A 15,728-nucleotide genomic window follows, 5' to 3' on the forward strand; every position below is an offset into this window, starting at 1 on the left:
CATCATAAATTTATTTTTAAACAAAAAAATGGCACAAAAAAAGAAAGACACAATTTTTCCAGAAGGCAACTTCAACGAACTGTTGGCCATCGGGGGTCCGGAACCAGTCTGTCCCAAAGTATGTGTATGCCAATCACCACAATGAAACCGAGACCAGACATGGCGGCCATGAAGATGAACCCTGGGCTGTAACTGCCTGTTGCGTCGAACATAAAGCCTGGAAATTGGGAAATGCACGGGTACACAATCAATTCGATTTCAATTCGCTCTTTTTCACACTTCCGCCATGGGCATGCACAGCCACGATCTGGCAACATTCCACAATAAATATAGCCGGTCGGTTCAGTGATTCCCGTGTCGGGGTTCAGATCACTGAACCGGCTATTTTTATTGTGTATTAAGTTGCCAGATCGAGGCCCTGCATGCCCAATGGCGGAGCGTGAAAAGAGCGAATAACATCACTTCGTTTCAAAAGTACAGAGTGCAGAGATTATCTTTATAGACGATAATAAATGCGTACCCTCAGATGCAATTATTTTTGTTTGCATTTATATTGCATTACACCATGTAAATTATTCACAAAATTATTCACAGATTAGATTAATTCATTTCAAAAGTAAAAAGAAAAGGGAACTAAAGACAATAAAATTCATCAAAGAAGCAATTTGCATTTTTGTACAGGCCTCTAACTACGGTATGCCTGTAAAGTGTGTACAGCCACTATAAACTCATACAAATTATCCTGTGCACTTGTATGGTGCTTTTATGAGATATTTTATTCATGGGGTAATACAGTTTGAACTGAATTGGAATCAAATGAATTCAGCAAAGGCAGATGGTACACAACTAACTAGCGAGCCAGAATAATCTGGACCCAAGATCACCATTTTTTTGTGGCAAATACCGGTAGATACATGTACGTACCATTTTGCACATAAAGGAACCCATTCCAATATCAAACAATTTTTGAACAGGAATTTTAACAAAATGCAATCACCATTAGTTGACATTTTGTTTAAATATTTTTTCAGAACATGCTTGATTTTAGTTACATTTAATTGCATTGTACATGTATGTAGTCATTGAAAACCAAATCATCAACATACATGTATGTTTTAGAGCATGTTGTCTTGATTTGAGTTATATTTATTTATGTCGTAATTGAAAACCAAGTCATCAACATATGCGATCAAGCTACATTGTAAATGAGTTGTTTGTCGACCCCGGTCAAAAAAAAATTTATTACAGATTTGAAAAGAGCACAATCTCAGCATTACTGCTGTGAAAACCGCATGCTGACACCATCTTTAGTTAAAAAATTATGGAAGTCGGAACACCAAGAGATATGATGAAGTGATGTGATGAAGTGGCCTTATTTTGGCCTGTATCTCCAAATGAAAATTCCCGACAAACGATTTATGTAGCTTGATGGCATGATTCGCATCACATAACATGTTGTCTGGACTCCAGTTATATTTAATTCTGAAATAATTGAACATCAAGTGATCAACATATATTTTTTTAAAACACGCTGTCTTGATTCGAGTTATATTCAATTATGAAGTGATTGAAAACGAAGTCATCAACATTTATTTTTTTAACATTTAACAAGTTGTCTGGACTGTAGTTATATTTAATTCTGAAATAATTGAACACCAAGTAATCAACGTATTATTGTCAGTTGATCAAGGGAAACTTTGCAGATGTTACATTTACCCAACTTTTAAATGGATGATTACCCAACTGTTCTGTCTGTAATTTTTCCAAAGTTTTAGGTAAACGTGCTTGCCCAAAGGCCGCTGGGTATTTTTTCGCTCAAAAGATTTGGATGTAGACTATTGTACCAACGTTGGGTAAAAAGTTGGGCAAAATTTGACCATTTTTTTTTGGCAGTGTACATATATAAGTGATTGACTCCAGCAAGATAAAACAGTTAAAAGGTTTTGTTGGGAAAAATTAAGGACTCATTGAAATCACAAACTATTAAGAGAGCAAGTTTAAGCACCAATAGCCTTGGTCAAGGCGTTCATCCTTTTTTGTCCGTACACAGTAAACGATCGGCGGCATATCCTCGCTATGCATTAAAAATACAGCGCAAACAGCGACCTCATGCGGCCACTGTTTTATGCGAATCATTTGGATCCAGACGAACGCCTTGGTTCAATCGTTCGTGAAAGCTTTTTTTTCTTCTTTATTTTGCACTAGATTTCTAGCACACGACCTCAAATGCAAATACAGATAAGTGTAGGCGGGGCTAATATGTGGAGTGTCCAATCACACCTAGGTATATTTGTACATCCCAACGTCATCAAATTATTTGCAGCTATTAGCCTTTTGCGGACGTGTCAGAAACCACATTTTTTTTTTACATTGGATTTGTGTGTAATGTGAGACACACAACGTGTGGGTATGTATTATGTACAGTACATGTCACACGTTACTTATCACTATATGAACTTTCACCACTATGCAAGTTTCCACGCAACGACTGGCCAATAAGAAAACACATTTTAAAGGGAATGTACATCATTGGCTTTTGCTGTAATTTTCAGAAATGAACTATATGAGGGGTTAGTATAATAGATTAAATATTGTTTAACTGACATGTTTGAAGTTTTGTGTTCAAAAATGCTTGAAAAACCAAGAAAAACACAACTGTTTATGTAGTCTGGTTCCCTGACTCCACTAAAGATAAAATGGATCAATTATAGATGTCGGAAAATTGTAAGATAAGGGAACCAGCCTAGCTGGCCTGCACCCGTTCATGAACATGTAACCAATAGCAAACAAAATTTGGACTGAAAAATAGTAGTTGAAAAATAGTTAGGTTTTTCCAACGATGGTCGGCCGACCACCGTTGGAAATGTATACAAAAATACCATTTTCTTGAAAATGACTCGACACCAGGTGCCGTGATTTTACAGGATGCTTTAGACTGTCATTTACCAACATCCTAGTAAGGTATTTCATAAAAACTTGGTAGTTTGATTTTTTGATGTTTGCAAATGTTGTATACTCCCTGTAAGGTCAGCTTAGGCTATTAGCATAATGAGCACCACCCCAAAAACCTTTTGCGGACGATTGGACCAAGGCATTTGTCTGGATCCAAATGATTTGCCTAAAATAGTGGTCGCATGAGGTGGCTGTTCGCACTGTATTTTTAATTAATGCACTGCATAGCGAGCATATGCCGCCGATAGTTTACCGCGTACGGACGAATAATGACGAAAGCCTTGACCAAGGCTAAATCACCAACCATTACTAAATCATATTACTTTGAATCTTATCTCACGCTTGTACTGAAACATTTGTTATTGAAAGCGTGACTCCAGTCATACCTGTCTAATAAATAAAGTACAAAAATATCAAACTGTTCCATGGCTCCCACTTGTTCCAGTTTTACTCTGCAATACACGTACTCTTTAAAAAGTACTCGTAGTCATGAAAAAGTACTCGAACACAACACTCTCTGATCGAGCTTGTTTTTTAATAACCAGGTTCTCAAAGACAAGTACTTTTTAAACATCTTTTATGGCACATGAAATTTCAGTTTTTTATTGTTATTTTTTAGAACTTTGTCAGTAAGCTTACCTGCAATGACTGCCGATGCCATGTTGCCCATGGAAACGCACACCAGTCCCACACCAAACCCACCGGGGTATCTCTCTTTACCTACAATGCGACGGATGATGGCTGCCTGCATGGGGATGTAGGCACCAGCCGACATGCCAATCAACACCGTGCTGACCACCAACCAAGCGTAGCTCTCGACCGACGCAATGATTGGAGCGGCTATGGTTGATAAGGCAACGAACGCGGCATACACATAGGCTGGCTGCATCAAGTTAGCATCCAAAAGTCTGCCGTGCGTGGGTCTACTCAAGAGGTTGCCAATACCGTTGACAGAGACCAACAACGAGGCTTCGAACTCAGGAATGCCGACGGACTTTGCGCGGGCCGCGATGTAAGGCAAGGTGATACCATAAATTGACGCACAAGCCACGACTGACACCATGAAGCTGCTGAAGACACGGTTAGTCCAGAACAGGGAGAGCCCGGAGTGATGCAAGAATTCCTGGACTCTCTCCCAGCAAGTTGGCTTCATCTCTGACTCGCAATTCTGACTCGGCGATTGTTCAATGAAAACCGTGCCTTCGTCGTCATTCCCAGCTCTGAAGGAAACTTTGCTAATGTTCCGATTTAATGCATCACTGCATGCTGCATCTTCAAACTGGTTGCCACTCAGCGATTGTTCAATGAAAACCGTGCCTTCGTCGTCATTCCCAGCTCTGAAGGAAACTTTGCTAATGTTCCGATTTAATGCATCACTGCATGCTGCATCTTCAAACTGGTCGCCATTGGTCGAAGCCTGCCTCTCCAAGCGATACCGAGTTCTTTGACTCACCGTCACACTCCTAATGCTCGAGTTTCTATTTGCCCTCTTTAGGTGTGAATGCTTGGGGGGCCTCATGACCACTGCGCACACCAACACGTTGGCGTGCAACGCGCTGGTGACCAACAGCGCCCTCTGCCATCCGTACTGGTCGATCAGGAAGCGGAAGAAGATTGGCAGTACCACCATGCCGGCGCTGGCCCCCGACATGGATACACCAGTAGCCATGGCGTGATGCTTGTGGAAACATTCACTTATTACGACCATCACACCTGTGTATGTCAACCCAAAACCAATGCCTGCAGAAAACAGAAATTAAACCATTTCTCAATGTCATCTTTGTACTATTTAAGGGTTTTTTTTTGGGGGGGGGGGACAAAAACATCAGTCAACCACCTTTTCGGGACCAAGGTGCAATTTTGGACGACTTAGATTTTGAAAAGTGCAAAATTGTAAAGCTTTAGGGGCAAAATAAGGAAAATTTGGGGTGTTTCATGGGAAAAGAAACTTTTGTTAAATATCACGGGAATATTAACTGAGGCATCCAAGAAAGTTCAAGAAAATGTCTAAATTTGCACACTTACACGTACCACAATACTTTATGAAGTGGAGTTTTTGGGGAAAAAAATTTCAACCACAAAATCTGCAGGGTCAGCAAACAGCTGTTAACGTCACGTACCTGCCATAAACGGGATCGTAATAAACAGGACGAAGATTTGCTGGGCAAATGACGCACTCAGGAGACCTGCAAAAGACAGGACGCTGCCAGCTACCACCGTCCGACGAACTCCAAAGTAGTTGACCAGAGCTCCACCGACAGGCGCTGAAGAGATTGAAAACAGAAACGTGGCTAAAAATAACTGAAACAATACTTATCCATAATTCGTCACCGACACCACGAAGTAACACCCATCTACATACCAGTAAAAACTAGCAATCGGAGAAAACGGCAACTTAAGTTGAACGCCTTCTAAAACAACACTTTGCGTCAAAACGACAGAGTATTTTCAGTTGGGTTTCTCGTTGTGGACACTTGATGAATTGAATTTATTAAATCTGCTGTTTTTCACTCGTTTGTGTATTAAATAAACAAGAAATAAGAGAAAAAAGATGAGTGTTAGTTCGTGAAACCGAAAAAGCTGCGAAACTGTAAATTTTCGTTTTCACGAAGTACATGTAACACTCTTCAATGTATTTAACATGAGGAAAGTGCAACTTCAGGTCAGCGCGCGCGCGCTCATACAACTTGTTACAAGAAGAGTGTTACTTCGTGAAAACGTTTTTGCTCACTTATGAGTAGAGTGCGCGCCATGCATTGCAATGGAAAATGGAACTTGAGTGTTACTTCGTGAAAACGAAAATTGTCACTTTTGCGCAAAAGTTGCCATGGATACTTAGCGTAATTATTAAAGTAAAGCTCTTGAAGCTTTGAAACTTCGTGCAATGGTAGGCCTTGATGAATAATGTTTAAAAATCAAAAAAACTGAAAATTGAAAAAAATATGCTTTAACACGGTAGAGTGTTACTTCGTGGTGTCGGTGACGAATTGTATGTGTTTCGTCCCTTAACCACTTGCCGGCGGTTTTTAAGCCTCACTGCACATGCGTACATGCATCATTGCATAGAGCCTCTGCACAGTAGCGGCATCACACATGCCTAGCAGCTGCCAACAGATGAAATTCCACGGCTGACCACAGCTTTCCGGGTGAGCTATAGCTGTCAGCCGGCGTCAAGAGGTTTAATGTAGTGCCTTCCCTAATTTGCAAACTGTGATTTTTCTCCTCTAGAGTCTGGCCAAGGAAGAAGTGTTCTTCAAATTTCATACAACTTGAGTTTTCTGAACTGGAGTAATGTTACGAGTGAAAAGTTTGTTTGCAGTGACTTTTCCAATTTATTTTGAAGTGCGCAGTGACCCTTTAAAAGGGGTCAAAAATTAAGGAAACATTTTTCCAACCAAAAGAATATATTGGCCTTATTCAAGAGTCGGCCATATTGAATTGAAAGTTGGGGAAAATCGTAAATATTTTGGAACTTGCGAAGAGAAATGAAAGCAAGTTAATTTATAATAAATTCCGGTCTGCTTCAATGAATAATGTACAATTTGTAATTACACATTCCCTAATGTTTAAAGCCATATTTAAAAAAAAAAATGACAGTAAAATAAGGCTGCATTGTGCCTGCATAAATAGCCTGGTGCCATCACATTTAATTTAACAATTAATGAAATACATTCAGGGAACTCAACGAAAATGGCCGTCTCGTGAATAAGGCCCATGGATATACTGAAGTGGAGTGGGGAAGACACCAGTTCATGTGAGTATGGCGCAAAGTACAGAAAGACCAATTTTTAGTACACAAACCCCTTAGATCTTCAGATGCCGTTAGCAATGTGCTCAGATGGTGCACCCAAAGGTTCCCAAACTGTGGATTTTTTTTGTCTTGGTGTTTCTGAGTTTGAAAATTTGGGACTCTCAATACTGCGTTTGAGAGTCACAAATCTTGAGATACGAATGTAGTAAAAACATGCAACACAAGAAAATAGACTGGCACCTGAAACAACCAGTCCAACACCCGTACTGCATCAATCGACTGTGTCAAAAGAAACATCTGGTACCTAGTCTCTATTTGTACACATTCTCTATAGTCATGCCACCTGACTACTGAAGGGTCAATCTTTTCGCAAAGTTGGACATGTACCAGTCTAGTCTTAGGCTTCAAATTGAAATCACTTGGCTTCTCTCTCAGGTGCAAAATGCTGAAGAAACGTAGCATTTGAAAATTGAATTGAGACCTCAAACCACAGATAGAGCAAGGAACTTGCTCTGTGCTCAAACTTGGCTTGTGAAATGCAGAGGATCTTGTCTTTGCCTCATGAAAATTTTTAGAAAATGTTGTAAGCTAAAGAGTGAGTAAAGTTGGCTTGATTTTGGTTTTGCATGTTTTTCTGCCCACAAGGTCCCAGTCTGGGTTTTTTTCTGTCTACTTACATGAGCAAAGAAGCATAGCCAGCATTGAGGTGGATAGCCAGCCAACCAACGCCGAGCTCTGCGGGAACTCTTTATGCCACTCTATGTAGAACACCCCCATGGAACTGGCCAAGCCATGCGTCAAACTGGTAGCCACAAAGCTGACCAGAAGAACTGGCCAGTAGCGGGCTTCGGAATCTCCTTCAAGGGTAGGCATTATGCTGCGAGCAAGAATATCAACTTTAAGAATTAGCGACGTAACACCATTTAGTATAGTATATTATGTCGTATTTTTGACCTTTGCATTTTTTTTGGCTAAAGAAGGAATTTTTGTCATTTTTGGATAGAGTTTACCTTCCTCAGCCAGAAATCCATTGGTAACATTTTTTTCCATGTACCATGTGGCGGCCATCTTGGATTTCAAAATGGCGTCCATTTCGGACCTAATTTGTATCATAACTTCGGACCTGACTGTCACATGAAGTCCATTTTGGTGGCAAACCCTATGGTTTTGATACCAAGGAACCCACGAAAATCATTGTTGAAGGGGTACTCCCAATGGATGGCAGCCATCTTGGATATTTCAAAATGGCCGCCATTTAGTACCTAATTTGTATCATAACTTCAGACCTGATTGTCATATGAAGTCCATTTTGGTGGCAAACCCTATGGTTTTGATACCAAGGAATCCAAGTAAATCATTGTTGATGGGATACTCCCAATGGATGGCAGCCATCTTGGATTTTTCAAAATGGCCGCCATTTAGTACCTAATTTGTATCATAACTTCGGACCTGATTGTCATATGAAGTCCATTTTGGTGGCAAACCCTATGTTTTTGATACCAAGGAATCCAAGTAAATCATTGTTGATGGGATACTCCCAATTGATGGCAGCCATCTTGGATTTTTCAAAATGGCCGCCATTTAGTACATAATTTGTATCATAACTTCGGACCTGATTGTCATATGAAGTCCATTTTGGTGGCAAACCCTATGTTTTCGATACCAAGGAATCCAAGTAAATCAAATTTGACGGGGTAGTCCCAATGGATGGCAGCCATCATGGCCACTTAAAAATAACCGCCATCTTGGATTTCATTTAAATAATAACTTACGTTGCACCTGAACGTTCGTATGAAGTCCATTTTGGTGGCAAACCCCATTAATTTGATACCAAGGAATCTAAAAAAATACATTATTGATGAAGTATATCCTCGATGGATGGCAGCCATCTTGGATATTTCAGAATGAGCGCCATTTTGCAGTTCAGTTTTGTGGTTAAATTTGGCATATCACGTCTTCATGCCTTGACGAGAATTTTTGAGAAATGGAAGCATTTTATATCTGACCCCTGGTGACCTTTGTGAAGGGTCAATGAAGGGGAAGAATGTAGAATCCACATGCCACTTCAGCGGTTGTGTACAAAGTCTATGGAGAGTCAAGAAAGTTTTTAAAGTATTTTCTTAACAAAATTGGAAATGATATATTATGAAAAAAATTGATGTCAAGATGCAACATCTTTTCCCAATGAACTTTGTATACCCTAATTGCCACTATTCATATAATCTTCCAAATGCCACTTTTCATTACCTGCGTCTAAATAGTGAAAAAGAAGTGTTTTCTAACAATTATTCTATAGTGTGTAATGATTCAGACCCAAAGACAATTTTGTCATGACTTCTGATCTCCATTTTCCTGCTTTAAGAATATAAGAGGTACATTGGACAAGCATTACACTCTGTAAAAAGGTTAAAAATGTGGTTACTCAAGTCCATCTGGATATAACAGAGTGTAATAAGAACACAATAATGAATACTGCTTGACATTTGTATATATATTCCATTGCATTCCAATTGGGGCATGTTGAGTCTGTCATTAATTTAAAAAAAAGAAAAGAAAATTGAGTTCAGAGGTCACCTCAAAATTGTTTGTGCATGGGGTCTGAATTCAATACATGACTATGGAATAAATATGATAGATATCGACAAATAAGGTATACAAAGTTCGTTGACCTCTCCAAGGTATCAGACGTCAGATATGATGCCCTCACATCGTGAAAAAAGTGGCATTTACCCGAGATAATCTTATAAATATCTAAAGATATGTCATGACCTCTCGAAAGGTAACCAGAGGTTAAATATGAATAGTCTTACATGTATATATGAATAATTTCTTTTCATAGCATAAAATTTTGACTTAGATCGTGAAAAAGTTGAGGTTTAAATAGTAAACCTTACAAATGGCTATAATTAAGGTTTACGAAGGTCATTGGACTTTCAAAGGTCACTGAAGGTCAGACATGAGTTGTTCCCAAATCTGATCATTAATTGCATTGCATGAAGACCTATGACGTAGACTTGGGACATAGGAAAGTGAAGCTTTGAAGAATAATTGTTAAAGGTTCTTGACTCTCAAAGGTCACCAGAAGTCAAATATGAAATGCCTCTTATATTTAAAAAATGTTATTCAAGGCATGAAAAACCAACATGCGAAGTTTAATTCATAATTGTATCACAGATTGCACAATTCTTGGTATTATTGGGGCTATGCCGCTCCACTACAAGTACGTGTGAATGCTGTCTATAGTTAGCAATAAGTCCACTTCAGGTTGTTTGTATGCCTGGGTTTCTTTTTGTTCGTAAGTGGCTCTCTGCATCAACTGCATCACATGCCCAGACAACCCTGGTCCTGTCGTGGCTAGGCTAGATATGAAAGGAGAGTCACAACTTTTGGTGACTCGACTCGACTCAAGTCCCTAAGGGTAAATGACTGGACTCGAGTCACGGCGAGCAAATGAATCGACTCGACTCGAGTCCTCATCAGAAGACTCGAATCGATTCAAGCGAAGGATAATTAGGCTCGAGTCTCAAAAATATAAGCAAAAGTTTGCGAAAAATAATTGCAATGACGTACAGTGCAACATTTATGTTCATGCCGCTTTGCGAATACAGTTACAGCGGCCGCTTGTAATGTCCACGTGTCACAGACTCCCATACTACATCATATCATCATTATGGAACGCACAAAATACTATCCACCGAGAAGACGGATTTTGAACACATTTTCCAATTTGTTGTTTCATCATTGGCTTTGGGCGGTTTCTTATGAAGTTCTTGGATTCAAACGCCGGCTAAATTGATGCCCTCCTTTTAAAAAATTAAACAGAAACATACCGACTTTTTAAATAATCAGAAACAGTTTTGTATTGCAATTTGGTTTTGATGTCAGCGTATCAGCGAAATAAAATCAAGACCCGAAGCCAAACCAGATAGCCTTGATAAGATCGAAGTTTCACTTCTTGTTAACTGTTAGTGATACTAATGACTTTCCCTCTTGTCTTTGTTATGTGGTTTTCAAATATTCGTAACTCGAATTGACTCGAGGTAAATATTTGACTCAACCCGACTCGACTCAAATTTCTTAAACTGATGACTCGACTGGACTCAACTCACTTCTTTAAAATGACTTGGCTCGACTCGACTCGACTCGAGTCACAAACATTTGTGGCTCTTTACAACTCTGATTCACACCAATTTCAGTGCTATCAGGTGCCTGGGAAAACGGTTGAACACAGTGGTTTAGACCAAGTCTGCATGGGTTGCTTCTGATCTGTACAGTCAGGTTACAGTCAGTCCAATCATATCTAGCAGTCATTATTATCGTGCCGTTGATCATAATGAGGTAATAACACTCCAACTATTGTTCCAAGTGGTTTGAAACATTCTTCCCAGAGAAACCTGCCTTCCATCGGGGTAACAATGTGTAGATTCCTTGATATCAAATTTATGGGGTGTGCCACCACAATATCCAAGATGGCTGCCATCCATTGCGAGTATTCCGTCAACAATGATTTACTTGGGTTCCTAGGTATAAAAAATATGACGTTTGCCACCAAAATGGACTTCGTACCACAGTCAGGTGCAACATTATTATTTGAATGAAACTCTAGATGGCGGCTATTTTGAAATATCCAAGATGCTGCCCTCCATTGGGAGTACCCTGTCAACACTGATTTACTTGGGTTCCTTTGTATCAAAAACATGGGGTTTGCCACCAAAATTAACTTCATATGACAATCAGGTCCGAAGTTATGATACAAATTAGGTACTAAATGGCGGCCATTTTGAAATATCCAAAATGGCTGCCATCCATTGGGAGTATCCCATCAACAATGATTTACGTGGGTTCCTTTGCATCAAAAACATGGGGTTTGCCACCAAAATGGACTTCATATGACAATCAGGTCTGAAGTTATGATACAAATTAGGTCCGAAATGGCGGCCATTTTGAAATATCCAAGATGGCTGCCATCCATTTGGAGTTTCCCATCAACAATGATTTATGTGTGTTCCTTGGCATTAAAAACATAGGGTTTGTCACCAAAATGGACTTCATATGACAATCAGGTCCGAAGTTATGATACACATTAGGTTCGAAATGGCGGCCATTTTGAAATTCAAGATGGCCGCCACATGGTAGATGGAAAAAAATGTTACCAATGGATTTCTGGCTTAGGAAGGTAAACTCAAACCAAATATGACAAAAATTCCTTCTTTAGCAAAAAAAAATGCAAAAGTACATAACAGCCTATACTAATTACAGTTGTCCCAGAAGGGAAAAACATAGAAACATTGCGTCAAAAGTTCTATGAACAGGGCCAGATGAAAACAAAAAACCTCAAATTTGACAAATGTATTCAGTGACACCCGGTTATCCCGTAATTGACCTATCGTGGTAGAATCGCATTAGAATCGCATCAACGCAGCTTGTGAAATATTGTCTAATTACATGATATAAAAATGGACGCGGAACGCGCAAACTCTGAGACAAACAAAACATAGTGTACAAAACTTCCATAGGGTTGTCTAAGGGGCATGGCTAACTCGCAAACGGTGATTGGTCAATTTTCAGGGGAAATTTGGAGAATTTGTTTCTTTCCAGAATGAATGAAGGATTTTTGGAATTTGATTTTTATGGTTTTTTTTAACCAGGTAAGTGGCTTCCATAGTGGAAAAACAGTCAAATTTCAAATTCAGGGAGCACAATTTTAACTTTTGAAAGGAAATATACAGCACACATGACTGTGGCTGTAGCTGAGGAGGAATACCAGTATTTGAGATACACTATGGATGGGTCTTACAAAACCAACACAATGCAATGATTCTACTGTGACCGCAAATTAAACTGCAACTTAAATATTTGAATTGAAGTCTTAATGGAGAAGGCTAGTTTACAAATCAATATCATGGTTCAGCGCAAATGTGGACCTCATGCAAATTTATTGTTTTATTCCTGAGTGCAATATCTTATGAATTTGCTCATTTGAACTGCGCATGCTTTATAAATAAGGAAAATAAAATTAGGCCTAGTAAAGTACAGTTGTTTTCCTACTTGTGGATTTTTCCTAGTTCCGGATCACTTCGAATAATAACCTACCTCTTATGAATTGGTCTCCAATACTTTTTTTTTTGAAGTGCATTTTAACAAGGAAAATGTAAGCTTCTTGATACACTAAGACCTACCCCCTAGGCCCTTTTTGCTAAGAACCATCCTCAGTCCTCCAAAATCCTCCAAAATTTTCAACTCCGCCTACATTTTTCAAAATTGTCAGACAGTCCTGCCTCAAAATGCATTCATCGTCAATCCTCCAAAATCCTCCTCAACCCATAATTTTGCACTCGTGTTTAAATGAAGGATAACCAACGCCAAATCCTTCAAAATCATCCGACAGTCCTGCCTCAAAATGCATTCACCCTCAATCCTCCAAAATCCTCGTGCTTCAATCACCATTCATCCTCAATCCTCCAAAATCCTCATGTGCTTCAATCACCATTCATCCTCAATCCTCCAAAATCCTCATGTGCTTCAATCACCATTCATCCTCAATCCTCCAGAATCCTCATTTGATTCAATCACCATTCATCCTCAATCCTCTAGAATCCTCCAAAACCGCCAGGAGGATTTTGGAGGAGTGAGGTGGGTTAGGGTTATGATAAATTCTCTAGAAAAGGAATTTTGGCCAGATTTCTGACTCGCACTTTGACATGTTTGGACGGTTTGTAGAAATCACAGGAGCCGCGAATCAACGATAATTTTCTCCTCGATAAACCACTCCGACCTTGTGATTTCAAATATTTTGTTCGTCCTCTACAGTCGTATAAATTCTTGCATCGAATGTTTGTTGAATCAAATTAAGTTGTAGAGTCTCTAACTTGTTTTTGCCTCATTCCGGATTGCACTTGCATGTAGGACCCAACTACTACTCGTTAGTCAATTTTATGTGACGTATTCTGTGATGGGTCAAAGGTTTTCAGTCTGTGCGTGTTCGTGCCGTCGCGCTGCAGACGTAAGTTTCAAAATCATTTACGCTAATTCTCTTTTTAAAATTTACTGGAATTCTCTCGAATGAACTGTTTTTAATTTAGTAATACTTTATCAGAAAATGTGCTTGATTCGGAGTGGTTCGGTCTGAAAAATGGATTTTCTCACGTGATTTGTTTTTTCGTGCGAAGCGGTTTTTGATCGATTCTGAACTGATTAAACCGATCCAGAACTAGTTAAAGTGGCATGGGTACTTTTTAGGTCGCAAAGTCAAATTAAAAGAGCTTAATGTGGAAAATTATTTTGTAGTATCTCTATCATTCAAGTTAAACCTATTACCCAATGTCACTTGGATTCGTGGAGTATTTGAGCCGAAAGCAGCCTGCATGATGTTTGCCATCCGGAACTTGGAAAACAACTGTACATTTACATAGCACAAGTAGGAGCTACATGTAGGTATAAAATAGGCTTACAAAGTTTTTTTAGCCTATAAACAAAATTGTTAGGCCCAACTCATAAATGCAAACTTGCAAAGTTAAAACACTCAAAATCATCCAGTTTATGTAGGCCTACATAACTGAACTGATATTGACAAACAAACAAATTACCGTCACAACCACATCCACTGCAGAGTCCAAAGTGGTAGATGCAGACTGCACATTCACCAGGCCGAGAATACACGTATTTCCTATTGGGCAATAAATTCCACGGGGCTGGTTCGTTGAAATTATTTGCATCTGGATCAGGCCTCGCTTTAAAACCATGCAGCTCTGGTCCTTGCTCTTTGCTCTAAACACACCAGGCCACAGTTGTCACACACAGATCGACAATCAGTAACACATCAATAGTCAGCAAGTAATCCAGCCAGCCTGTGTGGATTCAATTATGAAATATTAGCTCTTAAAAAGATTACCATTCACACTGAAGCATGCATGACTGATTCCGGACGTAGATACCCCGTGCGTGTATGTATGCATTCACACATATTAAAATGTACATTTTACATTACATGTATGCAAACGTACATTCTGTGCCAAGTTGTCCTTGCAGTCAAAATCACTTAAGTGGCTGTTTTCAACCATGTCAACTCATAAGCAGGATTGACTGCCTTGGTCATATTGTTGGTCATGTTGATCTAGGGAGTAACTCCAGCGGACATGCTCAGCAATTCCTGATGAGCATGTCAGCTGGTAGCCCAGGTTGGACGAAGTCTTCATTGCATTACGACTGACGTCCAGGATGAGAATGCTCTACATAAGACCACCCAAAATTTGGACCAGATTTTTGTTACGTTTTACCTCGTTACGGAAGCTTATTTCACGCCTACATTTTCTATGTGTCCTTCTCTATTGATCCAGGGGTTCAGAAATTCCATATGTGATGCTGACCGACATTAATCAGGAAAATAAACTCTAAAGCAACGTTAAACTTGTACGCGTTTGTAGTCTCTTTTCATCAGTTTTATTCCCGAGTCGTACGTCATGTACGTGCGCACGAAAGCACGCACGCACGCTAGCGCCCTCATTTGTTTAGTTTTGGTTGGAACAGTGACGTCACTTCAGCTAACCGACGTCACGAAAACGCTCAACCAATGACCAAAGCCGAAACATGTTTCTGGTAACTGGCACGAAACACGCTCGGTCATTGGATTAGCGACCCCGCCTTCAAGTAAGTGCGCGTGCGTATGAGGGTGGTTACTAAGCAAATCGCGCGTGCGCACTGCATATTCACGCTGCATAGTCTGGCTCCCAGACCAGACGTGATATGTGCGCCGAGAATAATTGTCAGGTCTAGGGAACCAGACTACACGCTGCACGGACGTACGTCATGTACGACTAGAATAGACTCGGCGGTGAGAAACTGATGAAAAGAGTCTACAAACACGTACAAGTTTAACGTTGCTTTAGAGTTTAATTTCCTGATTAAGGTCGGTCAGCATCGCAAATGGAATTCCTGAACCCAGCGGCCCAATAGATAAGGACACATAGAATACTACGACGTAAAAATTGGCTTCTCCATCAAGGTAAAAATATTGAAAATATTGGTC

At 39.7% G+C, this 15,728-nt stretch overlaps 1 protein-coding gene across 4 annotated transcripts in view; it reads right to left on the reverse strand.

Annotated features, from left to right (window-relative positions):
• The window catches only part of LOC119726722 (monocarboxylate transporter 12-like), a 20,144-nt gene continuing 4,416 nt past the window's right edge, over window positions 1–15,728 (reverse strand). For 3 of the 4 annotated variants that reach the window (XM_038198534.1, XM_038198533.1, XM_038198531.1), the window contains exons 2-6: window positions 14,290–14,550; window positions 7,381–7,580; window positions 5,073–5,216; window positions 3,592–4,692; window positions 1–217 (exon numbers count right to left, since the gene is read on the reverse strand). In XM_038198534.1, coding sequence (XP_038054462.1) covers window positions 72–217; window positions 3,592–4,692; window positions 5,073–5,216; window positions 7,381–7,576 — 1,587 coding nt within the window. In that variant the 5' untranslated portion in view covers window positions 7,577–7,580; window positions 14,290–14,550 and the 3' untranslated portion in view covers window positions 1–71. The remainder of the gene's footprint in view (window positions 218–3,591; window positions 4,693–5,072; window positions 5,217–7,380; window positions 7,581–14,289; window positions 14,551–15,728) is intronic. The other variant, XM_038198535.1, reaches the window with a different exon arrangement.

The sequence above is a fragment of the Patiria miniata genome, unplaced genomic scaffold, assembly GCF_015706575.1.
Source record: "Patiria miniata isolate m_02_andy unplaced genomic scaffold, ASM1570657v1 HiC_scaffold_2, whole genome shotgun sequence".
Lineage (NCBI taxonomy): Eukaryota > Metazoa > Echinodermata > Asteroidea > Valvatida > Asterinidae > Patiria > Patiria miniata.